The sequence below is a fragment of the Lemur catta genome, chromosome 1, assembly GCF_020740605.2.
Source record: "Lemur catta isolate mLemCat1 chromosome 1, mLemCat1.pri, whole genome shotgun sequence".
In the NCBI taxonomy this organism is placed as follows: Eukaryota; Metazoa; Chordata; class Mammalia; order Primates; family Lemuridae; genus Lemur; species Lemur catta.
This window is the reverse complement of record NC_059128.1, coordinates 275,558,784-275,586,001: the sequence shown is the minus strand read 5'-3', so window position 1 is coordinate 275,586,001 and position 27,218 is coordinate 275,558,784. Positions and strand designations below refer to the sequence as shown.

The 27,218-nt window shown below is 38.0% G+C and overlaps 2 protein-coding genes across 11 annotated transcripts in view; one reads left to right on the top strand and one right to left on the bottom strand.

The window, feature by feature from the left end:
* The window catches only part of ITSN1 (intersectin 1), a 194,690-nt gene extending 184,908 nt beyond the window's left edge, over positions 1-9,782 (bottom strand). For all 6 annotated transcript variants that reach the window (XM_045540588.1, XM_045540589.1, XM_045540590.1 and 3 more), the window contains exon 1: positions 9,532-9,782. The gene's annotated coding sequence lies outside the window, so the exon portion shown is untranslated. The remainder of the gene's footprint in view (positions 1-9,531) is intronic.
* Positions 9,783-10,375: 593 nt separating this feature from the next.
* The window catches only part of CRYZL1 (crystallin zeta like 1), a 38,700-nt gene continuing 21,857 nt past the window's right edge, over positions 10,376-27,218 (top strand). Inside the window, exons 1-4 of one of the 5 annotated variants that reach the window (XM_045540583.1) lie at positions 10,376-10,552; positions 18,322-18,393; positions 21,660-21,737; positions 24,356-24,428. In XM_045540583.1, coding sequence (XP_045396539.1) covers positions 10,391-10,552; positions 18,322-18,393; positions 21,660-21,737; positions 24,356-24,428 — 385 coding nt within the window. In that variant the 5' untranslated portion in view covers positions 10,376-10,390. Of the gene's footprint in view, positions 10,553-10,605; positions 10,724-12,109; positions 12,129-18,321; positions 18,394-21,659; positions 21,738-24,355; positions 24,429-27,218 lie in introns of those variants that run through there. The other 4 variants (XM_045540587.1, XM_045540584.1, XM_045540585.1 and 1 more) reach the window with 4 other exon arrangements.

The window sequence follows — 27,218 nt, the reverse complement described above, 5'->3', positions numbered from 1 at the left end:
ATTCTAGACTCTTGCTAAGAGTCTAAGAGTTTAACAGAACTTAAGTTGAATTTAGGAAATTAAAGAGTGACTAGCATTCACCATTTTTGGGGAGTTCATGCCAAAAGAGAAATACAAGTTAAAAAATAACTTGGTCTACGTGAAAAACCCAAGAGAATTTTTAAAAAGCATAAAGCCTTAGAGGGCTGAGATTCTGTCTTGGTTCAAGGCTACACACCTAGAGCAATGCCAAGCACACACAGCATGTGCTCAAACATTCACTGAACAACTAACTAAACACAGAAGTTCCCAACCATAGTACTCTAAGTGGGTTACAGGCATGCTCCAGATACTGGTGCCCTCAGCTTTGGGGGATGACACCTGTAATTTGTACTAATTATATTACTGCTAATGCAGTACAATATTATCTGACATTTCAGAGCTTGAAAAGCATTGAATACATGACCAAAACCGTGGTGGAACTAAGGGCAAGGTGGCTGGTCACCAAATAAATTTGTATAAGGCAAATAGGCACTAAATAAACATTCATGCTCATCGGTAATACAAAAAATAATGCAAGTTAAACACAGGTGCCTAAGATTTTTTGAAAGGGTTTTACCCAGTAAAAGGAAATAGGTATATTTCACACTATAAGGTAGGTAACAGGAAATAGGTATATTTCACAGTATATGGGGAACACATAGGAGGACAGCATGCTGGGAAAGCTTTGCAAAATCTTTCTGTGCAAGAATTTCACCTGTCTTTATTAAAGCAAAAAAATGGAAAGAATCTAAATATCTGGCAATAAGTGACTGATTAAATATGTGATACACATCAAAAAAAAAGGCTGCAAATATATTCACAATATATTAAGTGAAAAACACAGGCTATAAAACTGTACATACCTGAGGTTACAAACTGCCAAGGCCAGAAAAACTGAATTCAGCCTTCAGGTATGCTTTGCTTGAACCCCAGTGTGTTGTTAAAAATCGTGGCCCATGTAAAAATCCGAAGATTTCATATTAAATCGGTATTTCTAGATTTCCAGCTTCTCTTGAAGAACTAGAAGGTGTAGTAAGACCAAAATGCATCTTTCCAGGGCCACAAAGATCTGGACGGCCCGCCCTCAGCTGCCCCTGTGATGAGACCACCGTCAGTGCCCACAGCTACTAAAAGGCTGTCAGATTTGTCGGACTGAGCAGCTTCACACTAGGCACCTGCTGGATAATTCACCTGTTGACCCTCACAGGTATTAACAGTCATTAGCACTAGATGGTGAGATTCTCAACAGGCTCTTTGTCTTCTTTCCTTATCTATATTTTCAAACATTTTCTTCAATAAATATCTATTGCTTGTGTAGTGAGAAAAAAACGTTATTTTTTAATTACCAAATCACAACTGTATAGTATCACTTCATCTAACATGATCAAAACAACTAAAGATAACACATAATGACTGTGATTTAAAACTAATTGAACTTAGAAGTAATGTAAGGTTACAATTACTGCAAGACTTCCCTCCCTTTGATACTAATTAAAACTGCAGATTGGATAGACAACAGTAGCATTTCACAAAATAGACCTTTCTCAAAGAGAACAGCTTCTATGGACATACAACTCTAGCTATTTTAAGGATTCATTTGCATACATTTAAGATTTCTTTCACCAAGAAAAGCAAACAAAAATTTCTATTAGAAACTTATATTCATAACCTCAATTAACTTAATGTTTACATAGTTAAATAATTCTTGATTTTTATTTTACATGGCTATTTTATTTGATCAATAATAACAGTAGTTTTATGGGGTTCTCTTTCCCTCAGAGAACTTCACCAAGTTTATATAAATCACCATTCATCTCACACTGTCTCCGAGGCCTCAAAGAGTAAATCACATTATCCTCCTCATAAAGATAAAAGTACAAGGCTAGGGAGAAATCTCAACATCCACAGATAACTGACAGTAGAGTCAACGCCAAGTTCCTCTCTAACCTGCCTCCAATCCACTCCCCACAAGACATCCAGAGGCAGCTTTTTAAACAAAAGCAAATCATGGACTCCCTTCTTAAAACTTACCTTGAGCTCATTAGCTTCCTACTTCCCAGGGACTCTGAACAAAGTACAAACCAGGCCTCTCTCCTTGCCTCCTCCCCAATCTTTCAACACAAAACAACTAACCAGTTGGGTGTCCTCCAGGCAGCTACTCTAGGCACTGCTCTAGGGCCTGGGAGCAAGAACTTGGACAACACAGACACACTCCCTGCCATCGTGGAGCTCGCAACCTGGTAACCCTTCTATCAAGTTTTGTCTTCCTTGATTTCTCTAATTATTAAAAAAAAATACTAAAATAACAACTGTAACAACTATATCTGAAGGGGCCTAAAAACAAGCAGTACTACTTATAGATTTATTATCACCTACTGACTTTAATATTAGTTCTTTATCGTAAGTGAAGGAGGGAGAAGAAATAAAGGGGGGACTATTATTCATTGAAACAAGCTGTATACCAAGAATGCACTAATTTTCTTGTCAATTTCTCAAGGTTTCTCTCATTACCAGCTATAGAGCTTTTATTCGTCAGTGGCCAAAATATAATATTCCAATTCTGCAAAAATGGCGTAGCTGAGTTTCAAATAATTTCAGAAACTGCAAAATTACTTGCTTTTAAAATCTATTTTAAGTTAAACTGCAGAAATGAATTGATTTTTTTAAAACACTAGATCTGCAATGAAAAAACTCTTATTACAGATAATATACAGGAATGGTGTGTGTGTTTATACAATGGCTTATGACATTGTGCTCTTGTTAGAACCATAAAACTGCTCAAGAAATTTGCCTTGGAGGCCAGGCCTGGTGGCTCACACCTATAATACTAGCACTCTGGGAGGCTGAGGCCAGAGGATCGCTTGAGGTCAAGAGTTCCCAGACCAGCTTGAGCAAGAGTGAGACCCTGTCTTTACTAAAAATAGAAGAAAAAAAAATTAGCCAAGCATGGTGGTGAGCACCTATAGTCCCAGCTACTCATGAGGCTGAGGCAGGAGGATCCCCGAGCCCAGGAGTTAGAGGTTGCTGTGAGCTAGGATGATGCATGGCACTCCAGCCTGGACAACACAGCGAGGCTCTATCTTAAAAAAAAAAAAGAACAGAAGTTTGTCTTGGAGAGAAGTAATTAGCCCTGCATGCACACAGATACACAGACAAATAGACACACACACACATACACACACAATCAATGGTTTCAGTGGCATCTTGTTTCAAGGTTTATCTTAGTCTGTGTCCTCTTTAACTAGGTTGGTTAAAGCCAGTTGACTATCTTGCAAATGCATGCCACCAGGCACCAGAAGGACTTCTAGATAAAATGCAAGAAGGGACAAGTCAAATGCTCACCAAAGTGACAGAGGATCAAAAGCACTCTCCTCTGCTATTAAGAGAGTATGTTTAATTTTAACCACCTTTGACCACCTGCTATGACCTTGTTGTTTTCACATTCAAATTCAGTTGAACCCCAAACTCTGCCACATCCCTCAGTTCAACTCCTGGCTCCAGCACTCAACGAAATGAAATGCACTCAGTACCACTCCCATGTGGCCAGATAGAGCCCACACCACACAAGAGCAGTTTTGGTGACCAACTGAAAACTGAGCCACAGAAGTCCTACCTAGCTAGGCAGCACAGACAAATTCAGGCCAGAGAGCTGAAGCCAAAACAATTTCACCAATGTTTTCTCTGGGCAGCAAGCTACACGGGCAAGCTACCTATCATTAATTCTACTAAAAAAAGGTTAAAAGAGCAGTGATGAATTCAAATAGATTAACTTGTTTACATTCACATAGAGGGCTACAAACTTTAGTAACAAAACTTTAATAATATTCTACTGTCACATTTATTAATAAAAATTTTTTTGTTTACTTTTTAATGACCTCCCAGTGGACCTGTGACATCTCTCTACACTGAGACCTTTGCATTCCTGAAGTGAACTTCCACAGGCCACTTCCAATCCCCAAACTGGCCAACATGGAACCATCTGGCTAGACTCCCGGCTGTCCCACTCATCACACTTCTGTAGAGTCTTGTGGTTCTAAGCCAAGTCCACACCACAAGTGAACTGCCTTTTCAAATTTTACTAGTCTTCTCTAGCACTCTAATCTTGTTTTTCATGCAGGGGTACTTTAGGGAAATCACTACAGAGTACAGGATAGCAAGACTGCTTTGAGGGATGAATGCTGCTGTGCAGTTGATGAGGCTTATTTCTGAGCTAACTTATGCAACCAACTCTTCAATGAAAGGGATTCAAATTTGTGCCCCACCTAATTTATACATTAATACACATCCAGAAACCTCCAAGTTACTCTACAACAGAAAGCAAGAATGTAAAAAATGGCAGGTGCCGTAGCACAAGCCTGTAATCCCAGCTACTCAGGAGGTTGAGTGAGGAGGATTGCTTGAGCCCAGGAGCTTGAGGCAAGCCTGGGCAACATAGCAAGACCCAGTCTCATTCATTCATTCATTAATAAGAATGTAAAAAGTATCCAAATGCCTATAAAACATGTCCAGAAAATAGGCTAAGAATTTTGGACTCTATAGTTAAAAATCTGCAGCCACTTTTCTGGCCCTCTAACTACTGGTACCTCAGTTTCTAAGGCATCTGTAAGATGAGAGTTTTTGTGAAGGTTAAGTAAGTTAATGTATACAGAATGCTGCAAAAGGACTTAATAAATGTTAGCTATCACTATTACAGGTACACGAGTTTTTGGACTTTCCATATCACACCACTGAACAGGTTATACTAACATCCCATTCTTCTTCCTTAAAGTAGAAATTCACTACATTTGTCACTGGTTAGTTAAGTCACTCCAAAAAAGGGGAGTAGGGGGAAAGAAGGGAAGACAGGAACTCTCATATTATACCATAGTCAAAGTATAAATTGCTGCAATCTTTCTAAATGGCAAATTGGAAGTATCAACAATCTTAAAATTTAGTATAGCCTTTGATGCTGCAATTCCACTTACAGAAATTTATCCTAAGTAAAATAATCTCACAAGTATATATAGAGACATATGTAGAAGGATAGTCACTGCAGGGTTATGGATAACAGTGGAGGGAAAGAAGAAACAAACTAATGTCTAATAAAAATAAATTGATTAAATTATCACAGATCCATAAAATGGAATATTACTCAGTTTCTAAAACTTATAACTGACAACATAGCCATGGGAAGACACCCATGATAAGATTTAAGCAAAAAAAAAAAAAAGCACGATAGAAAACAACCATATGTATAAGAGGATCCCATCTTTGTTACCAAAAACTGTGTATCAATAGCTGCATGCACACACACACAAAAATGGTTTAGAGATGTATATGCAGGTAGTAGACTTACAGGTATTTTATAGGTACTTAGAAAATATCAATTCCAGAGCCCTACCTCCAGTTGTCTGATTCTGAGGGCAAGTGACAGAAACCTGTATTTATAACAAATACCTCAGTATGTATTTTATAGCTTTCTACTTTTTACTTTTCTGTATTTATATTTTTCCACCATAAACATGCAGTTAGTTTTTTAAATGTAAGAGATATTAGCTGATCATCATAAACTGATTATCTGATTGATTCTAAAATAATTAAGTTACGCAAAAAGTGATTGCAAGATTTAGCTTTAGTTTTAAAACTTATATTTACATATTTGGTAATTTATTAAATATTTTTAATGTTCAGTCTAGTTATCCAATTAAAAAATTATATAAACTTAGTACCAAGAAATTACTGAGACTTCTTTTTTAAGTAATAGATGTCTACTTACTACCATAAAATACAATGGTTCAAAAATTAAATGGTTTAGCTTTTGAGTTTTATAGTTTATACATCCCAATTCTTTATCATCATAACCACCATGTACTAAACAGATGTGTCTCAAAAACTTATGAAAGCACTTAGAAGTATTTAAGCTGTATCTACTATCATTACTCCCATTTTCAGCTGAGAAAACCGAGGCACTGAGAAGTTAGATCAAACTCACAGATTATGTGTGGTCAAATCCAACTTTCTCCAGAGATTATGCTCTTAGCTATCCAGCACTGTTAACTACATAATAAGAACCTGTTATTTATGGTGCCCTGCAGTGGACTCTAGAAAAAAGGAAGTGAAGGTCAAATTTTATTAGCATGAAAAGTGAAACTGGAAAATATACCAACTTTCTATATTTTTAGAAACCAATTTTTATAGCAGTATGTTGGGCTTATCATAGCTTATAAAATGGTATTTTGATATAATGATAACAAAATGATTTACCACTACACTATGACTTAAATTTATATTTTGAGTCTCTAAGCAAATATTTTCCTAGGAGTCTTCTTTTCAGCTTATCACCTTGAGCATGCTATGCCTGAGAAATGCTCTCTCCTTCCAAAATTAACCAAACTTACAGAAGTGGCTGAGGTATAGTGCCTGTGGCTCCTAACTTATAAAATCAGTGACTACTAAGTGATGAGATTAATGGGACAAGTAAAGGTTCAAAAAATTGGCTTCTATACAGTCACTCAACATTTTATCAATTTCCTCCAGGCACTATTTTAGGCACTGAGGATAAACTGCTAAACCAAAGTCTCTGCACTTCCGAAACATGTATTAGGGGTACAATTACATATCTGAAGGTCATAGTGAATAGTTTTTTTTTTTTTTTTTTTGAGACAGAGTCTCACTTTGTTGCCCGGGCTAGAGTGAGTGCCGTGGCGTCAGCCTAGCTCACAGCAACCTCAGACCCCTGGGCTTAAGCGATCCTACTGCCTCAGCCTCCCGAGTAGCTGGGACTACAGGCATGAGCCACCATGCCCGGCTAATTTTTTTGTATATATGTTTTTAGTTGGCCAGATAATTTCTTTCTATTTTTAGTAGAGACGGGGTCTCACTCTTGCTCAGGCTGGTCTCGAACTCCTGACCTCGAGCGATCCACCCGCCTCGGCCTCCCAGAGCTAGGATTACAGGCGTGAGCCACCGCGCCCGGCCGTGAATAGTTTTTAATTAGCAGCCTACAGTATAAAACTTATTCTGCCACTTGAAACAGTTGGTATCCACTTCAGGAGCTAGCCCCAGGAGATGCTCAGGGTAAAAAAATCACAATGCCAGTGGCTCTCCAATTTTTCTGTGCAGGAGAAATTCCTGAAGAACTTGTTGAAAATACCGATTACAGAACCCTACCTCCAGTTGTCTGATTCTGAGGTAAAGTGACAGAAACCTGTGTTTTTAACAAATACCTCAGTTAATGCTTATGTAAGTGATCGGAGGTCCAGACTTTGAGAAACCCAACCAGTAAGTGGAACCATTCAAAAGAGAATGATCATTTAGAAGGAAAAATCTCTATGGCAGAGGAATTTGAACTGAATAATATAAACCCAACCTTCATGTAATTAATTCTTCATAACTCTTAAATTTAGCAAATGAAAAAGATGAGTAAGAGTAGAGGAATTTACCAGCACCTCCTCCTTAATCTCTTACAGCTTTGAGAGTTTGGCCCAATCTAGGCATTTGGGGAAAAGATAAACTCAAGCAGAGTTCTACTACCAATATGAAAGATAAACATTAAGAAAAAGAAAATTGTGAGTCAACTGCAAAAAAAAAAAAAAAAAAATGCTAAGAGGGACAAACATTTCAGGGAACTAACCAGCTTGCTACCACTGGTTTTATGCCCTATTTCACAATGCTTAGTATCTGAACAATCCGCAGGGTTCCAAAGTACATTAAAAATTTGTTTATTTTCTCTCTCAGGCAGAATAATAGAGTTTTGTGAAGGTACCATGTGCCTCAGCAATTTCAACAGATACATTCTTTCTTTTTTCTTATTCTCCAAAGTGCTTCAGACAGATACATTCTGAGATAATGAAATTCCAATTTCTTTAAATGTACTATCAGAAATGATTCTTACTGGACTACTTAGAGGCGTCTGAAATAATTTTCACACCATCACTGAATTAGTGTCTCTCATTTCTTAATTTAGATAATTTAAAAGTTCCCGGGGTTCTTTACAAACCCTCCTGCAGAAAGAATTTCTCTTCTGTACGTATATTTTTAACGTTTTTAGTTATAAGCAAACTCCCATTAAAACGACATAAATGTTTCAAGCAAACTAGTAAAAAAAAAAATTATAACAAAAACATAATATTTTGTTCTCAGAGATAGACAAAATAGAAATAACTATGAAGGGTGTTTAAGCTTCTGAACTCTCAACCTTAAAGTCATCTAAAAATAAAGATATCCCAACAAATACATTCCTCCTATTTGGAGGGTTTAGAGTGGCACCATGCAAACCAGCTGGCCTGCTAGTTCCTGCCCTCACATCCGGTCCACTACATAATCATGAGATCTCACTGGCTTTCTCTTCATCCGTTCAACGGGATTAGTAAAACTGCCTCCCCGCTGACAGAATTGAGATTTTCCAGATGCATTTGTTTGTACGGCATTTGCTTTTATTATCTATCCTTTTTATTGGCCTTGTTTTTATTATCTGTACGTTCTGACCACGGGAACAGCCAAGAGAAGGATGCCAATAGGCACGCACAAAGAAACGCATCTGGCCGGAGTCTGCATATATTGAAATGTTCAGGTTGGTGCTGCCTTCAGAATAGCACCGATGATGACAAAGTTCTAAAGGAAACTTTCATATGGAAGAGGCTATCAAAAATCCCCACAGCCTCCAACTCAACAGAAAAGCCGCTAATCTATTTCTTCAAAAGCAAAAGCCTCCTTTAGTCTGAATCACAACAAAAGATTGCCCATAGGAGATGAATCTACGAAGTTGCCTTCTAATCCTAAAGCAGCAGAAGTGAAGGAAGGTGCAGCCTATTCTTCCTTGCTTTCCTTTTCTTGGGAATTCTGAGTACATGTCCTCGTTCCAGCGAGAGACCGCAATTGTGCCTCGGGTCCACACGGGAAATCGCGTCGGTGCGAGAAGGGAAGGAGAAGCGGCAGACCCCGCGGACGCGCTCACAGGGCGAGGGGAGCCGCTTTCTGTTAAATACCATCGCAGGCGGCCCGGCGGCACCACTTAGGGCCAAACGGCATTGACTGCCCTTCACTGACAGGAATTTTGCAGGCACGCGAGAGGGAAGAAAAAGGGATGAACCGGGGCTCCACGCTGGGGAGAGGCGGGCGGCGCGCTGCCGCTCCCCGCGAGCTCGGTCTCCCGGGAGGCGGGCGAGACTGGGCCGGCCCGTCACACTCCGGCGGCCGAGGGCGGCGAGGTCAGCCCTAGAAGGGCCGTTCGCCCCGGAGTCCCCCTCGGGAGTGAGCGAGCTCGCGCGGCCGGCCGGGGTGCAGACGCCCGTTCAGCCCCGAGACCGTCCCACGGCCTCCCGGCGCCGGTCAGCCGACCGCCCCGCCGCCGCCCCCGGGAGGAGGGGAAGGACGAGGTGGGCGGCCGCCGCGCCACCCGCGCGCGCGGCACGGGGTGAAGGGCGGCCGGGGAGACGGGCGCCTCGGGAAGCCATCGCGCCGACCCCCGCGCCGACCCCCGCCGCCGCCGCCTCCTGCGCCCAGGCCGCCGCCGTCCAGCCCACTCCTCACCTCATCTCCGGGCGGGTCCGCGCTGCCGCCCCAGGGACAAATCAATGCAGCTCACACGCCGCGGGGAGGGGACGCAGGAACCGCAGCCCCGCACACCATCCCCGCCCGCCTCTCCGGCCGTCCCGGGGCCCGTTCGGGATTCTGCCTCGCGAGCCGCCGTACTACGGAGCAACCAAGCTGCACTCCCTCCCCTCGCTCCTACACTCCTCTCTACCTCCGTCGCTCCCTCCCTCGCTCCCTCGCTCCCGCCTATCTCCTCATCTCCCACCTCGGCCTCCCCCCGCCCCCATCTCCCCTCCGTCTCCGCCCACAGGTGGGTGGGGACAACAGCCTACCAATCGGAAGGAAGGGCCTGCACCTCCTCACCGCCCCCCACTGCTGGCCCCGCCCACCGCCGGAACCAAAGCCAGGGGGAGCCGAAAAACTCACAGGGGACGGAGTGACAGACGAATAAGCCAATCAGGAGGTGCGGAGGGGGCGGGACTAGAACTCCCTCCCCCCCTTTTACCCGCCCCCTATGAGGTTTCTGGTCTGGGGTTTCCTTATCGTGGATTTTGGTGATTTTGTTCTACAGTTTCGGTGCATCTGCCCGTTGCCGTGCGAGGCACTAGATAGGATACATTCACCTAACTTAGTTACGGAAGGTTTTAAAGGAAAGAATAATGGGGAGATGAAAAAGGAGATGGTAAGGTATTCGGTTGGAATGAGGAAGGGTGTGGCCTTTAGCTGAAATCTGCATAAAACGGAACCCGTCCTAGGCGACTCTAACTTCGCCCCATTTATCGGTCGCCCCTGGGGCGGTGCCTCGTCTCTCCCCCAGCGGAGCATGCCGGGAGGAGTAGTTCCGAGGTCGGTTGCTATGGCGTTCTCCACAGCCTCCCGGAGGCCGACCCCGCCCCACGGACTGACAAGTGGCCTGACCAATGGGGGCAGTCTCTGGGCTGAGGAGGTGGGTTCTCTGCGGAAGGACGCGGAGGTGGCGGTGGCGAAGGCTCAAGCCGTTGGGGCCGCTCAGAGGCAGGTGAGCCCGGGGAAACGCGTTGTGTGTCTTGGGCAACAGGAGTTTGGGCGAAAGATCGGGAGACGCACCACGTAACCGTCCGGCCCCGGCGAGGAGGGTGGTTCGCATTGCATCCCAGCCTGAGACCCGTTCTCGCCCGGGCCTAGCTTAACTGAGGCCGCTGAGGGGCGGGTAAGGCTAGATTGGAGGGACGATTTCCTGGCCTTTTGCAGGTTTGGGTTGTAGGTTTTATCTTAATTTGCATAACCCGCCAGTTTTATGGAGGCAAAGGTCTGAAAGATCCTTTCTACTTAATCTCCCAGGTTGAATTTCGCCCCCCCCTGCTTATTTTTGTTTCTATAATTGGAATTTCTTTTTCTTTCTCTAGTACTCCTTCGCTGCCACCTCTTTCTTCCCCTTCACGTTTCTTTTTCGGAAAGCAGTTACCTAAAGCAGTCGTATTCACATTTATGTGGCTTTTGGGCCAGATTGCCCTCTTCATTAAGCTAACCAGCGGAATGCTCTGTAAGAATCACGTCAGGATCATGTTAAATCTGCAGATACTGATTCTGTAGGTCTGAGCCTCGGTCTGCATTTCTAATAAAATCCCAGGTGTTGTCCGTCCACGTTGTAAGTAGCAAGGTTCTACATAAGTCCAGTGCAAATATAATGCTAGCCACTTATGTAATTTTCAGTTTTCTGGTGACCACATTAAAAAAATGAAAAACATGTAAAATTAATTTTAATTATATGTTTCATTTAACCCAATAGGTCCAAAATATTATCATTTCAACACTTACTCAAATATTTAAAAATTGAAGTGTTTTATATTCTTTTTTTATTATTAAATCTTGGAAATATGGTGTGTATTTTACACTTAACGGCACTTCTCAATTCTGACTAGACACAGTTCTAGTGCTCAGAAGCCACCTGTGGCTAGTGGCTACTGTTATTGGACAGTGCAAATCCACGATATAATGGTCTACTGCAGAAATTAAAAAGCGTTGAAAGTAAGATTGCAGTGACCAAACTCTTCACTGCTTAGTGAGATGGGCTTCAGAACTACTTTAGAGGTTCTCTACCCAGCTTACAGAAATAATAGTAAAAATAGCTAACATTTATTGAAAGCATGGTGTTGTGCTGAGTGCTTTGAATGTATTATATAATCCTTACAGCAACTCTTTGAAGTAACTACTATTATTATCCCTATTTTATAGGTACGGGTTCTAAGGCCCAGAAAGGCTAAAATTAAGTAGCCCAAAGTCATACAGCTAGTTAGTAGGAGAGCCAGGATTCAAGCTGGTTCAGTTATGACTTCTGTATCCTATCCATAGATCACTGCAGTGTAAAAATTACTACCTTTTATCACTAATTTCACTTCATTGATGCCTCTGTCCTAGCGTATGGCAGGGGATAAATGTTCAGATTTGTAACTGAGAGGTTTCCCCCTACAAGATCAAGCTGCCAGTCATATGCAATGAAATATTTTGGTAGTTTTACAACTCTCCGGGCCTTGCTTTTAAAATCAAAGTTCTGGATTGAAGAAGAGAGTTGAAAACCTCAAGGAGATACTTAGGCCTCTGGACCCTGAGCAATAGTGAGTCTTTTTTCATTTGTATACCTCCTGAGGGAGGAGGGCAGGAAAACTTGGGAATTCTTAAAGTGCCTCACTATAGAATCGTAGTGGTTTTTGGTTTTGTTTGTGGTGAACTTCTTTTTGTTGTTAAACATGAATGTTTTCTTAACCTTGTAAGCATGAGATATTTTAAAGACAACTGTATACTTTTTGTGGGCCCAGTGAACAGCAGTACTACATTGAGCTAAGGAGAGTTTTATGAGTAGAAAAGCAAGGATACACATATCCACATATGCTAAAATATGGTATTTTACAAAATAATTTTTTCCATTTTTATACATAATAAACAATACATCTTATAAAATTATTTTCTCTTGATTTTGAATTTATTAGTAAATATTCAGTTAAAATTACAATTCATATTTTTCATTTGAAGCAAGAAATGGTTTCTTCAGAACCCTGTAGTGAATTAGAAAATTAAATAAGCATTTACAAACTGCAATAATGTTAGTAGGTCGAAAAGATCAGTTAGATCAGTTAGAGGGGAGGGAGTATAGTATAGTAGTGTTTAAGGAGGATTCTTCATTGCTTATATTGTTTATAGTGACCATGACCTTCACCTGCATTGTTCCAGTGTCACATGATTAAGCAAGCGTAAAGGGAATACTCATTCATCACACCATTGGCTGCCTTGTTCCCCAGTGGTATAATTTGGGAAAATACCATGTTAATTCAAAAATATGAATGAAACTTAAGCTTCCGTTGTTCTAGATCATGCCGTACACTGAATAGTAACTGGACCAGAGATTTCCAGTCTTTGGGATAATGACCATCCCACCCCACCTCACCCCACCTCACCCCACTCCCCACTCCCCCTCACCCCACTCCCCACCCCCACCTCCAGAGATACTAGTAGGAGAATGCTCATGTAAGAAATCCTAGACTCTTAAGTTAAATTTATTCTGAAAATCAACAGATAATAAAAATAAAGCTTTCATGGAGGTGGGGTAGGTAATCAAAAATTCTTTTGAGACTCAAAGGAGGTCTTTGTTGAGAGACTGTGCTAGATAGGCACATGGAAACCACTAGTTGCATAGATAAGCAACAATTTGACATCTTCAAGCAAATGTCCCCCCCCACTTTTTTTTTTTGTGCTTATACCTAAAGACTATATGAAAAAAGAAATAATTTTTCTTTTCTGCTTCTTTATCTAGATTTAGATCTCAGGTTGTATAAGATGTAGAGACATGCCACATATTGTCTATGGCCATACCTCCCTGAACACAACCGATTTCATCTGATCTCTGAAGTTAAGCAGGATCGGGACTGTTTAGTACTTGGATGGGAGATATGCCACATATATATAAATTCAATCGAGTATGTCTTGGTAATATTCATTGAAATCTAGGTTATCATAATTAGAAGGGACCTTAATGGTTGTCTGATCCCCATGTCTCACTAAATTGATGTTTGAATCTCTTTTAATAAGCCCCCATAATGTGTATCCAGCCTCCGTTTCAATCCCTCTAGTGATAGGGACCATGTAACGTCATGCATTTTCCATTTAGTTTTAAAAAATTATGTGTCTGAAGTTCTTATAACTCATGTTAATAGCTAGAATTGCTTTCCAGGGGTTAGCCAGGTGTAAGCCACTGTCATGACATCTCGTGTGCCTATCTTAATATAACACACAGAAGAGCAGTGCAGTTGTTTGCAGCAGATATCTCTGTGTTTGCCCATTGCTTATGCAGAGTGCTCTTTGAGTATACAGATTTCTGGAGACTACTGCCTACACCGTGTAGAGATGTCCTACAACTGTTCTGACCATGCATTCACCACCCACTTTAAGAACCAGAGCTGGCCCATCTGGTTAGGACTACTATCTTCCACAACCTGTATAGTACAGTATGTTAACCAAACCTCCCACTACTTACTTATGGTTATGCTGGCCATGTTTCTTAGCTAAATATTTGGGCATGTGATTTGACGTTTTTTTCTGACATGAGATGTGTATGAAAAGTCTCACAGATTAGTAAGAACATTGTTGAAACTTAATTCACCTCTTTCCAAATGATCAAAATAAAACTGAATATTTCCCCTCAAGAATCCAGCTAGTGTTATAATACTGTACACAGGTCTTTACACAGGATGAGGAATAGGGCATTGTTTACCCACACAGCCCGAGAGAGCCTGGTGTGGTGACCATATGGTGCATGTGGAGCCATGTTTCAGAGTTGACTTCATCTGTTTTTTTGTAGCTTAGCTGCTTGACAATATATCTTTGCTTTCCTTAAAATAAAAACAAGGGTAGGTTAGAAACATAATTGAACTCTGAACCCGAAGTGGCCATAGTATTGCAGAGTTTGTGTTGGGGAATAATAAAAATTTGAGCATGTAAGAAGAGTTTGGACTTTCAGGAATTTAGTTGGCCACAAGATAACAGTTGGATTGGATGAGGGAGAGAAGTGAAGACAGCAGCCTGGGGCCATAGCCCAGGCCTGAGGCATTCAGGTGTTTGCATATCACCTGTGCCAAGTGGTAGCCCTTGAAAATGAGCAGGCCAGGCAGGATATCATAAAGGAAAAGAATCTTTATGGCTGATAATACAGAAAGAGTTATGATTGAATCTAAGATACCTCTGATGACTGAAGATTACAGCAAAATCTTGTTTGGGGGAAAGATGAGTGTAGTTTTATCTCTGTTGAATTTGAGGTTGATCTGGTAGTTGGGACACTTTTGTCCTGAAAGTATAGGTAAGGAATGATCTGTAGAGGTTTTATTTACAGTTATTAATAGATGAGCTCCTTAGAGGATTGAGTGTAACAGAAGAGCAAGTGGAATTCACGTTGCTGGTATAAGAAGGATAAAACCATTTGAAATTACTTACCATTGAATTTTTAGAAATCCCTTAACAGATCAGTACCTTTATTAACCACTTTCTTAAAGTGTTTATAGTCAAGTATCTACTTTATGCAAAGTCGTCTTTCTCCTTTTACCAAATGTTATTTAAAATAGTTGTCTTCTGAATTTTTGTTTCTCCAGATTTTTTAATAGGTGTAATGTGTGGCCATTATAAAAATTTAAAGTATTACTAACATAATCCTCAGTTTGTGGATTAGTTCAACTATTTTAAAATTCTGATATATCTGATAAATCTTTATGCTTTTTACAGGCTGTGGCAGCCTACATTTTTAAACACGTTTATTGTCATTAAAAAGTTTTAAATAGCACCTTTTTGATATAGCTAAGTTTGTAGCAGAACATTCAATTTTGAAGTTATATGACTCTCTTAGAAATGTGGTAAGTATTATAGATTTTTAATTTCTATTTTTATTTTATAAAATGTTTACTTTCTTGTGCAAATGTCTTTAAAATTAATTTAAAAATTATTAAATAATAGACTAGCTGTTTCATTTAATCTGCCTATGAAACCATGTGGGCCTCAAATATTGTTTATCCATTCTACCATTTTCTTAGTCTTAGGAATTCAGTATTTGTTTTTTGGGTTTGCAAAACAAGTATTTCCTCACTTTTGTTCTGGACACTTTTGTAAAAACAACTCATTTCTTTACTTTGCAATTTAAAGGATATTTGTATTCCCACACAGTTAACTGGACTAAACATTACTTTTTCCATCAGCCAGGGCAATTTTCACCTAATTTAGAGGAACTATTTAGGATGATCTGACTAAAAATATTGGCATTATTATGTATACAGTACTTGCTTTAGGGGCTTCTAGGGTACTAGGGGTACAAACAAGCAGTTTTCTTTCAGGGTCTTTGAAATTGGGGCACAATATAAGGCCCCTGTGACTGCTGATCTGGGAGACATGCCGTATGTTTTAAGATTCAATAGGCAGAGAAAACAGTGGCTTCTGGAATTACCCAGGGAGATACTTTGAAATCAAGGTGTTGATATATAATTGTTCCACTTCTCAAAAAGGCAACCCTAGTAAGTCTATACTAAGTAGGAGCAGAGATTTATTTATTTAATAATAATGGATATTGATTCTTCCTAGCAATGGCTGGGAGAGCCCACTAGTTAGTAAATAAAGCAAGGTTTTGTTTGTTTTAGTATGAAACAAAATCTAGAATCATGGAACAGATGGAGTAGATTGAGTGTCACTGGGGATGATTCCAGAGAGGGTGTAGGACTTGAGTTTTATTTACGTAACAGAACTGTAGAGTAAGTACAGCACGCTTTCAGAGAACAGGCCATGCCTAGAAGCCCTGAGACAGCGGATAACCGTATGGTGTGAAGTCATAGTGCCTAGATGGAACAGAGGGTATGTGTTGGAAAATTGTTGGAGGAGTAAGGTAGACTAGGTAGAGTGGATGCGCGTTTTAGAAAGCCTAGAAATCTAGGCAGAAGAGGTTAGATTTAATGTTGTAGGGAATACATAGCTGCTGTAGCTCTTTCCCCCACCGCCCCCCCACAACAAACACATTGACACAAATAAAGACTTTCTGTAACTAAAGGGTTAGAATTAATCATTTGACCTAGTTTACTATGTTTTTATATATTTTACTGATATATGCTACATCTGTAATTTCTGTGTGTGCCTTGAATGTGTATTCATTTGTTAATTCCAGTATTTTATTATCACATCCTAGAAACCAGCAACCATTGCACAACTACACTCAGTAAAAACTCTTTACATATATGGCTCCAGTTAGATTCACTAAGATTCAACACACAGGTCTGGCTTTATGGCGTGTGACCTATGCAGTCTTACTGGGCCTCACACTCAGAAGGGTCCTGTGCTTGGTTTAATGCTCTGCTGTGGCTGTCCTGAAATTTTAATATATTTTCATTTTCCACTGAGCTCTGCAAGTTATGTAGCCATTTCTATCAACAAATACCTAATAATCATCAATCCTAAAGGATAAAGTATTCTACTTTTAACTGATACATCTAATGTTAGCAGCTCAATAGGAAGTGATTAAATATAATGGCTAATTAAGAATAATGACTTTGGGATTGGTAGCACCTGGTTTACATCCCAGTTCTAGCGCAGCTGGTGCTGTAAGACCCCATGTATGTGTTTTAGCCTAAGATTCAGTTTCTTCATTCATAAAATAAATGCAATAACAGTAGTTTCATCAAAAAGTTTGTATAAGAATATTCTTTTCTTTTTTTTTATTTCAGAATATTATGGGGGTACAGACAATTTATAAGAGCCTCAAGCTGGAAACAATTCAAATGTTTGTCTATAGTGGAATGGATAAATTGTAGTTTGTTCATACAATAGAATACTGTATTGCAGTGAGAATAATGGACTACAGCTACAAGCAACAACATGAGTGAGACTCACAAAAGTAATATTGAAAGAAAGAAAACAGACATAAACAACTATGATTTCATTTATATAAAGTTCAAAAACAGACAAAACTACTCTGTGCTGTTAAAACTTAGGGTATTGAGTATCCTTAGGAGGGGGTTGTGATAGTGACTAGAAGGAGTCACAAGGGAACTTCTGGAGTTCTAGTGATGTTGTATCCCTTGCTGTGACATGAGCATATTCACATTGTAAAATTCAACAAGCTACATACTTAGGATTTGTGCACTTTTCTATATGTATTTTATACTTTTTTTTTTTACATTTAAAAAATAGTCTTGCCATATGAATACTGTGAAAATTAGAGAAAAACTGTGGAATCCTTAGAGAAGCTTCAGGAAGTTCACAAACTACAGGTTTAAATACTTTCATTAAATGGTTTATAGACTGATACAGAAGAATTTGGGCCACAATTTCAACCAGGGTCTTGGCTGTCCACTTTTTGCTTTTTAATGATCTTTAAGACTTTGAAAGTCTTTAGTAAAGTTTGGTAAATTTAACAGTAAATTTTATTTACCTTTGTAAGTAAACAAGCTTCTCTGCCCGTCATAAGGTTTCTTTTAAGTACGTCTAGTATTTTTTATTGAATAGGAAAGTGAAATTAAGAATATGCTTGCCTTTGTAATGAATTGAACTATAAATCCATTCTCAGTGTATCCAGAGATTGTTGCATATTCTCTTATTTGATCATTTTATGAAAGAACAATTATCTAAACTTACTTGTTTGAAGACTATATTTATAGTTGTCATTTTATCCTTTGCCAGCACTGTTTTTCAATTTTTGCTTTTATTTGGTCTAGAAAACTTTTTTTTGTTTGTTAACTTCGTGTGTGTGTGTGTGTGTGTGTATGTGTGTGTGTGTATTTTTTTTTTTAGGTGACAATGAAAGGCTTATATTTTCAACAAAGTTCCACGAATGAAGAAATAACATTTGTATTTCAAGAAAGGGTAAGAAAAATTATTTAATTATTAAATAAACAAGGTAGTGTATTTTCCATATGTCATAGGTCCACTTTTAAATGACTTGTTATGTTATTTTGAGTGGAGCTAAATGAACAAAAATTACTTAAATGAAACTCCTCAAATTGTATTGCTTTCCTTTAAGCTTTATGTGAAATGGTAGTTCATATTATAGTATAACTTTTTTAAAGTTTTATTTTGTTTTTAATTGACATAAAAATTATATGTATTTATGGGGTACAGCATAATATTTTGATATATATACATTGTATAATGATCAAATCAGGGTAATTAGCATGTCTGTCACCTCAAACTCTTGTCATTTCTTTGTGGTAAAACTATTCAAAATTCTCTCTTCAACCTATTTCAGAATATACATTATTGTTAACTGTAGTCACCCTACTGTACAAAAGAACACCAGAACTTATTCCCCCATGAAACTGTAATTTTGTACCCATTCACCAACCTCTCTCCCCATGCTTCCTCCCACTTATTCTCTCCAGCCTCTGTAAACTGATATTCAACTCTCTATATCTATGAGGTCAACTTTAGGTTCCACATTTGAGTGAGATGATGCAGTTTTTGGCCTTCTTTGCTTGGCTTATTTCACTTAACATAATGTCTTCTAGATTCATCTATGTTGTCACAAATGGCAGGATTTTATTCTTATTTATGGCTGAATAATATTCCATTTTATATATATAGCACATTCTCTTTATGCATTGTTGGATACTTAGGTTGATTCCATATATTGGCTATTATGAATGGTGCTGCAATAAATACGGAGGTGCAGATACCTCTTTGACATATTGATTTTATTTCCTTTGTGTGTATACACAGTGGTAGGATTATTGGATCTTATAGTTGTTCTATTAATTTTTTGAGGAACCTTCAGAGTTGTCCATAATGGCTATACTAATTTATATTTCCACCAACAGTGTATAAAAGTTCCCCTTTCCACATCCCCTCCAGCATTTGTTACTTTTTATCTTTTCGATAATAGCTATTCTAACAGAGTGAGTGATATCTCATTGTGGTGTTGATTTGGATTTTCCTGATGGCCATGATCAAGTGGGATTCATCCCAAGGGATATAAGGATACTTTAACATATGCAAATAAACAAATGTGATACATCACATTAACAAAATGAAGGACAAAAACCATATGATCATCTCAGTAGACACAGAAAAAGCATTTGATAGAATGCAACATCTCTTCATGATAAAAACCCTAAATTAGGTACAGAAGAACATACATCAACATAATAAAGGCCATCTATAACAAACCCACAGCTAACATCATACTGAACAGGGAAAAATTGAAAGTTTTTCCTCTAAAATCTGGAACAACACAAGGACGCCCACTTTCATCACTTCTATTGAACACAGTACTAGAAGTCCCAGAGCAGTTAGGCAAAAGAAAGAAATAAAGAGCATCCAAATTGAAAATGAGGAAGTCAAATTGTTTGCAGACAACATGATCTTATATACAGAAAACCCTACAGACTCCACCAAAAAACTGTTAGAACTAATAAACAAATTCAGTAAAGTTGTAGGATACAAAATCAACATATAAAACTCAGTAGCGTTTCTGTAACAGTGAACTGTCTAAAAAAGAAATTAAGAATGCAGTCGTATTTACAATAGCTACAAAAAATAAAATAAAATACCTAGGAATAAGTTTAACTAAGGAGGTACAATATCTTTACAACTATATGAAAAACTATAAAACATTGATAAAAAAGTTGAAGATACTAATAAGTGGAAAGATAACCCATGTTCATTAGTTGGAAGAATTAATATTGTTGAAATGTCCATACTACCCAAAGTGATCTACAGATTCAATGCAATCCTTATCAAAGTACCTTGTTGTATATCAAAACAACCAAAAAAAAATGACATTTTTCACAGAAATAGAAAAACAATCCTAAAATTCGTATGGAACCGCAAAAGACCCCAAGTAGCCAAAGCAATCTTGAGCAAAAAGAGAAAAGCCGAGGCATTTCACTACCTGACTTTAAATATATTTTAAAAGAATTGCAACACAGGAGTTTTTGGTTCCTCGGGATGGTGGTGTGTAAGATATTAGGAAAACAAAACAAACTTAATAGTCTTATATGTTGCAAAATTAACCCAATTTATTTTTGAACAGCACAATCAAGTAAGTTTTCAAAATGTAGTTATATTTCAGGAAATACTTTATCTACACAAATTTCAGAGCTTTTCAAAGTTACCTCATTCAATAAGCTTTAAATGTTCTCTAGTTTTTATTACCTTGAGCATAGATAGTAAAATTTTCATATACAGTATTGGTGATTTGTGTGGCAAGCCAAAATCATTCCACTGTAAATTTTGGATAAAAAGTAAGTGCTGTATGTATATCAGTATTTCATAGTAATAATAAGAGTTTTTGGATCATGAACACAATCCAATTTTTCTTTCTTATCTTTTACTAACTCCAAAAGCATTTAGGTCAGGAGTCTAAATCTCAAAGAGTGCTTGGCCTCTACCACTGGGTCAAGTAGCTATTCTTGGCCAGTTTTTGATCTAATTTTAGACTTACAGGGGTTGAGGAGAATAATTTAATTATTGGTGCCAGTATGGTTATTTAGAGGAGATGATACTATATTTAATAATATAGGGGGATGACATGGAGTGTCTGAATTTGGAATATTTTTTGCCTTTGAAGTTACATCTAGCTGTGAAATTTGAGGGGTAATTATGTTCCATTAATTTGTATTTTGACCGCAGAATCCCACGGGGCATGCTGAAATGTCCAAGACAGATGTTAAGGAAGCAAAGAACAAATGACTCTTGGAGAATTTGAAAAGAATTTCATTTATAGCATTAAGAAAATTCCAAAACTTAGTAAAGGCTATATGTTTTGTGTATATGTGTATATTTAAAGATATCCCTGTAAGTGGGAAGATCTGATGTTTTGAGTTTATTTAGGTTAAAATAAAGTACAGTATTTGTTCTTGTTTGTTATCCTAAGTTTATTGTCTATACATATACCCATGTTGGTATCTAAGTGTTTTTCAAAATATGTACCCTAAAGCTTTTTAAAAAGTATACCCCAAATTCCTTTATTCTTTTTGATTATATACTGTTGGATAATTACTTGTAGCTTTTTAAATTGTTAGCCATAAGATTTGGGAACAGTTTAATTTTGTTCAATTATATGTGAAAATTTTCAAAGCTTAAAGGCATGTGCCCATGGAAATGTGTAACATATTTTTCTCATTTGGATCTAGGAAAATCTTCCCATTACTGAGGATAACTTCGTGAAACTTCAAGTTAGAGCTTGTGCTCTGAGCCAGATAAATACAAAGGTATGGGTGTTGTTATTATGGCCAAAAGTCAAATGAAAGTTTCTTAGTATATTTAAAGTACAAATATAATAACTGACTTCTGAGTGCCAAGAAATTATCATCCTTAGAAGAATAGAACAGCTAGGGAAAGAAATGTAATGTGCATTTATATATTTCTACATTGAGGTAAATTATTAGTCTGATTGAAGTCGTATATCATTATATGAAAATATTTTATAAACTCCTTTACTTTGCAAAACACTGGAAGTTTATAATTTGTTTTTGTTGTTGTTGTTGTTGTTAAGATAGGATCTCACCCTGCTGCCCAGGCTGCAGTGCAGTGGCATGATCATAGCTCACTGCTGCCTCAAACTCCTGGGCTGAGGCAACCCTCCTGCCTCAGCCTTCCAAATATCTAAGACTATTGGCATACACCACCATGCCAGGCTAATTTTTTTTTTTATTTGTTGTACAGATGAGTCTTGCCATGTTGCCCAGGCTAGTCTCGAACTCCTGGCCTCAAATGATCCTCCCACCTTGGCCTCCCAAGCCTGGAATTACAGGCTTGAACCACCACGCCTGGCCTGAGAGTTTATAATTAGTAAGGCGTATTAATAAGGAAGAAGTTACCTTTATAAATACAATAAAGATAGGAACTAGAAACCTAATCAGTTAATTTATTAACCACCAATTCTGTAGGTATTTCTAGTTAATGTCTTTAGATGTGGTTCATATTATTCTTGTCATTTCTCTTTGTCTCCCTTTCTCTCATAAACACACATCTCTACCTCATACCACCCAGTAGTAATCTTTTATTATTGACTATGAAATACATGGAAAGTTTTCAAATGGTAAATAAACTCCAGTTAAATGTGACATGATAAATAGAGCAAGTCTATTTACTCAGTTGTTTAGAGATTAATACCATAGCTTACTGGACCCTTAACTTATTGGATTATAATGTCACCATAATTTTAAGGAACCTAAAAGTTTTCTATGATGAAGTCACACTTAGGAAAATTGCAGAACATGGTATAGGCTTCCATTGAACAACTCTGTAACATGAGCATGATTTGAGCAATAAATTAGCGAGATCCCTGAAGTCTTTTCACCATGAATACTAGTACTAGACCTTGTCTGCAGACTTCTGTATTCAGAAAATGTTCTTGGCCGGGTGCGGTGGCTCATGCCTGTAATTCTAGCACTCTGGGAGGTCGAGGCGGGCGGATCGTTTGAGGTCAGGAGTTCAAGACCAGCCTGAGCAAGAGCGAGACCCCGTCTTTACTAAAAATAGAAAGAAATTCTATGGACATCTAAAAATACATATAGAAAAAAATTAGCCGGGCATGGTGGCGCATGCCTGTAGTCCCAGCTACTCAGGAGGCTGAGGCAGGAGGATTGCTTGAGCCCAGGAGTTTAAGGTTGCTGTGAGCTAGGCTGACACCACAGCACTCTAGCCGGGGCAACAGAGTGATACTCTGTCTCAAAATAAAAGAAAAAGAAAATGTTCTTATTAGAACTATGAACAATCCATTGGAATCTAAGTGTAGAATATAATCTCCCTGTCTAACTGAAAGCAATGATAAATTATGGTAAAATCAATTGAATGAAATATTGCACATCTGTTAAACATAATGGTATGAAACTGTGTAGTAATATAAGAAAATGCTTATGATAAGTGAAGGAGGTAGGATGCAATTGCTAAAACCATGATTATAACTCTGGAAATGTTCATAAAAGAAACACTGTAAAACTCCCAGTATTTTTTATAAGAATGTCATATGAACATAGGAAAAGTTAAAGTTCTGTGTTGAAAAAAAGACTTCTAACAATCAAGTATACATACAAGAGATCAAAAAAGTGAAAAATAAAGGAAATAGGGAAGGTAATTATTTCAATTTCTTTTTATTTACTGTTCCTAAAATAAATACTGTGATATCTACAAATATGTGCAACATCTCTCGTATTATTATAAATGGCAGGAACTTAAATAGCCTTATCTTAGTATACTCTGTTACTTCAAAAGACAAGTACTTATAATTAATTTGGTCAGAACCTAACAAAATACTAATCTCTTCAAAATAAAAATTCAGCCTTAAAAAAAGAAACTCTAATCACCATGAATCTGAAATACAATAATTTCCCCATGAATATCCATCACTTCCTCCCACCTGCTCCCTAACCCAAGACTTGTGAGAAAAACTTAGGTGATTTTAAAGGGTGTGGGAATAGAGAACCTTCTGTTCCCATTGGCCACAACCTCCTTATTTAACAATATCCTCTCCATTCCCCTCACCACACTCGAATAAGGTGACTGATAAACAGTGTTTAGCCAACCAAGAAATGTTTGGGCCATAATTTCCCTTCATGCTTGGCAGAGTAAAGAAGTTAAACAAAGGATGTTAATGGTAATTGGAATAATAACACTCATTTCTAAGTTCTATATATCAACTAATTCCTCAGCAAACTCTTGGTTTCCTACTCTATTTGGTAAAGTTATTTGCTTTGTCTTAATTCGAAAAATTGAGTCATATTTGTTCTTTCTGTGGTTTGATTTTTGCTCTTGATTTTCTCATGTATGAGAGAGCCTGTTATTTATTCTTGACAATAATGTGTTAACAGCCTTTGTCATGATTTAGCTTCTGGCAGAAATGAAGATGAAGAAGGATTTCTTTCCTGTTGGGAGAGAAATTGCTGGAATTGTGTTAGAGGGTAAGTTGATAGATGTAAATATCTATATTTATCTTCTTTTTTTTCCTATATTTATTTTCTAAGGTAAAAGAAATTTAATGGTAACTAATTGATTTACCAATACAAAATGTTATACTTACCCCTTCAAATATAAAATTTAATTATGCAAAAATATTCTTTTTTTTTCCAAGAGATGAGGTCTTACTATGTTGGCCAGGCTGCAGTGTAGTGGCTACTCACAGGTGTGGTCATAGCTCACTGCAGCCTCAAACTCCTGGGCTCAGACAAGCCTCCTGACTCAGTTTTACCAAGTAGCTGGGACTACAGGTGCACACTACCATGCCTGGCCTCTTTTCTTTTTTCCTTAATTACAAAGAAAAATAGGACCTAATTAGTATTTTATAATTGAAGAACTTATTACAACTTAGTAAATATTTGGGAATTATATATTTAAATACACAGATAATCATATATTAAATAGAATGACAAATATCATCCTTTTTATGATGTTTACAAACCAGCATAAATTACTTGTGTAAGTTAGCTTTGAACCAAAATTTATGTAACAGTCAGTAACTATGTCACATTAAATTTTTAAAACTGCCTAAAATTGAGTATTTAAAAGTTAAGCAGTTCATTCTAAAAAATGAGAATTATGGTTTCTGAGGAGAAATAACCAGTGAGATTTTATCATTGCCTTAAAATATATTGTTAAGTTTTATGTAATAAATAATGATCCTAACACAGAGAACACTAAGCCTAAGTATTTGATATAATTTGTTTCTAAATAGACCTACACTTAATATTCACTGCTAATAGGTAGTTCATGATTAGCCAGTGTATGTTCACTCTTACTGCATATGTGAATATATTAACATGGATTAGACTATATTTGAGTTATACCTGTGATTTTAATCTATAATATATTTGATAGTCTTTCTCAATGTAATCTTCTGATGTAGCTAAATGATAATTTTGTCTCCTCTCCTTTTTTCTGCTCATACTGCAAAAAAGTGAAAATAATAACCACATGATCATTTATTCATTTATTCCACATTTAATGAGCACTTGCTACATGATTAGTATATGAATACGACAGTCTCTGTCCTTAGAGTTCACTAGCTAGAGGAGAGGCAAATAAGTACATATGAGCAGATTAATGAACACTCCAAGGAAAGCTGCCCAACCCAGCCAGAAGAAACAGGAAGGACTTCCTGGAGTAAGTAGTACAGATAGTAAGGGGTGGGCAGGTGGAGAATCACACTCCACAGAGAGGATATCATGAGAAAAGAAGCAAGTAAAAATGGGATGTATATAAGAATTACAAAGAGTTTGGTGTTGCTAGAGCAAAATAATTTCTGGGCAGGAGTCAGAAGCAAGATACTTTGCAGGAGATAAATATTTTGTCAAGAAAATTCTCCTTAAAATTTTGCAGAATAAAAGATATTGAACAAAATATTTTAATGATGATATGAACACTAATTCCTTCCTCCCCAAAATGAAGTGGGAGGATAGGCAAGGGACCAGAGCTTGGCTGAACCTCATGTATCAGATTGGATACTTCAGATTATTAGAGTAAGGCACATGAAGAAAGGGTAGATGTGAGGCAAACAGGTCTATAGGCAGGAGGACTGGTTAGATACAGACCAACAGGCAAGAGGTAACAAAGTCCATAACCTAGATATTGGTGGCAGAGGTGGAGAACAGGGACAGATCCAAGAAATACTGAGGAAATAGAAACACAATGTAGTCATTGATTGGAACTGAGGAACTGATAACATAAGAATGAGGAATGACATACAGAATTCTGCTTAATGCATGAATGGGTACCCCTGGTTGATAAAGGAAGAGGATCCAATTTGGAGGAAGATGGTGAGTGCAGATTTATACTTTTGAGTTCAAGGTACTTAAATGACATCTCACTGATTATATCTAGTAAGCAGTTACGTGAGTTGAAGCTTAAAGATGAGAGACCTATGCTGGAAATGTATGTATTTGAGAGTTGTCAACATGTAGGTTGTATTTGAAATAGTACAGTTGATGAGCTCACCTAGGAAGAGAATAAAAATGGAGGAGAGATATAAACATAGGACTTTTCAGAATGCCACTGTTTAGGGTACAACAAAAAGAAGAGGAGTGTGAAGTAAAAAGAGTCAGAGTGATCTCAGGTGGACAAGGATCAGCAGCAGAAGGGAGAGAGAAAAGTACAATGACTCAGAAGCCAAAAGGATTGGGGAATGATGACACAGGAAGGATTCAGAGAAGAAGCAACTGCAAAAGGAGGACTTGAAAAGAAGAAAGCCAGACTTAGAGTTACTTGCTGAGTACCAACAAATGAATTGTGGTGCCATTTCGTTGGCAGAGCCAGCCAAAGGGGCCACTTCAGATTTCAGGCTTTCACCTTACTTCACTGCTTCGCCTTGGTTTCCTTGTCTGCTAAATGGGAATAATAATACCTACCTCATGGGTATGTTGTAAAGATTAAATGTGTGAACATACTAAAATGCTGGACACAAGTAGGCATTTACCAGTGTTTGGGTTTTTTCCTCCCCTTTCCTCTTAAAACTCTTTGAACAAATATATTCAAATGAATTGACTGATGGTAGAGGCTTTTTCTCTGCTTATGCAGAGAAAATGTAACAAGGTCATTTCTGTAAAGTTCCAAAGATTTCTTGGCACCAATCTGGATTTATTTTCCAAATCCAAATAATTTACATGTGATTCTTATTAGAATTTTCCATCGTAGTTTCTGACCAGCCTGGGCAACAGAGCAAGGCCCCGTCTCTACAAAAAATAAAAATATTAGCTGGG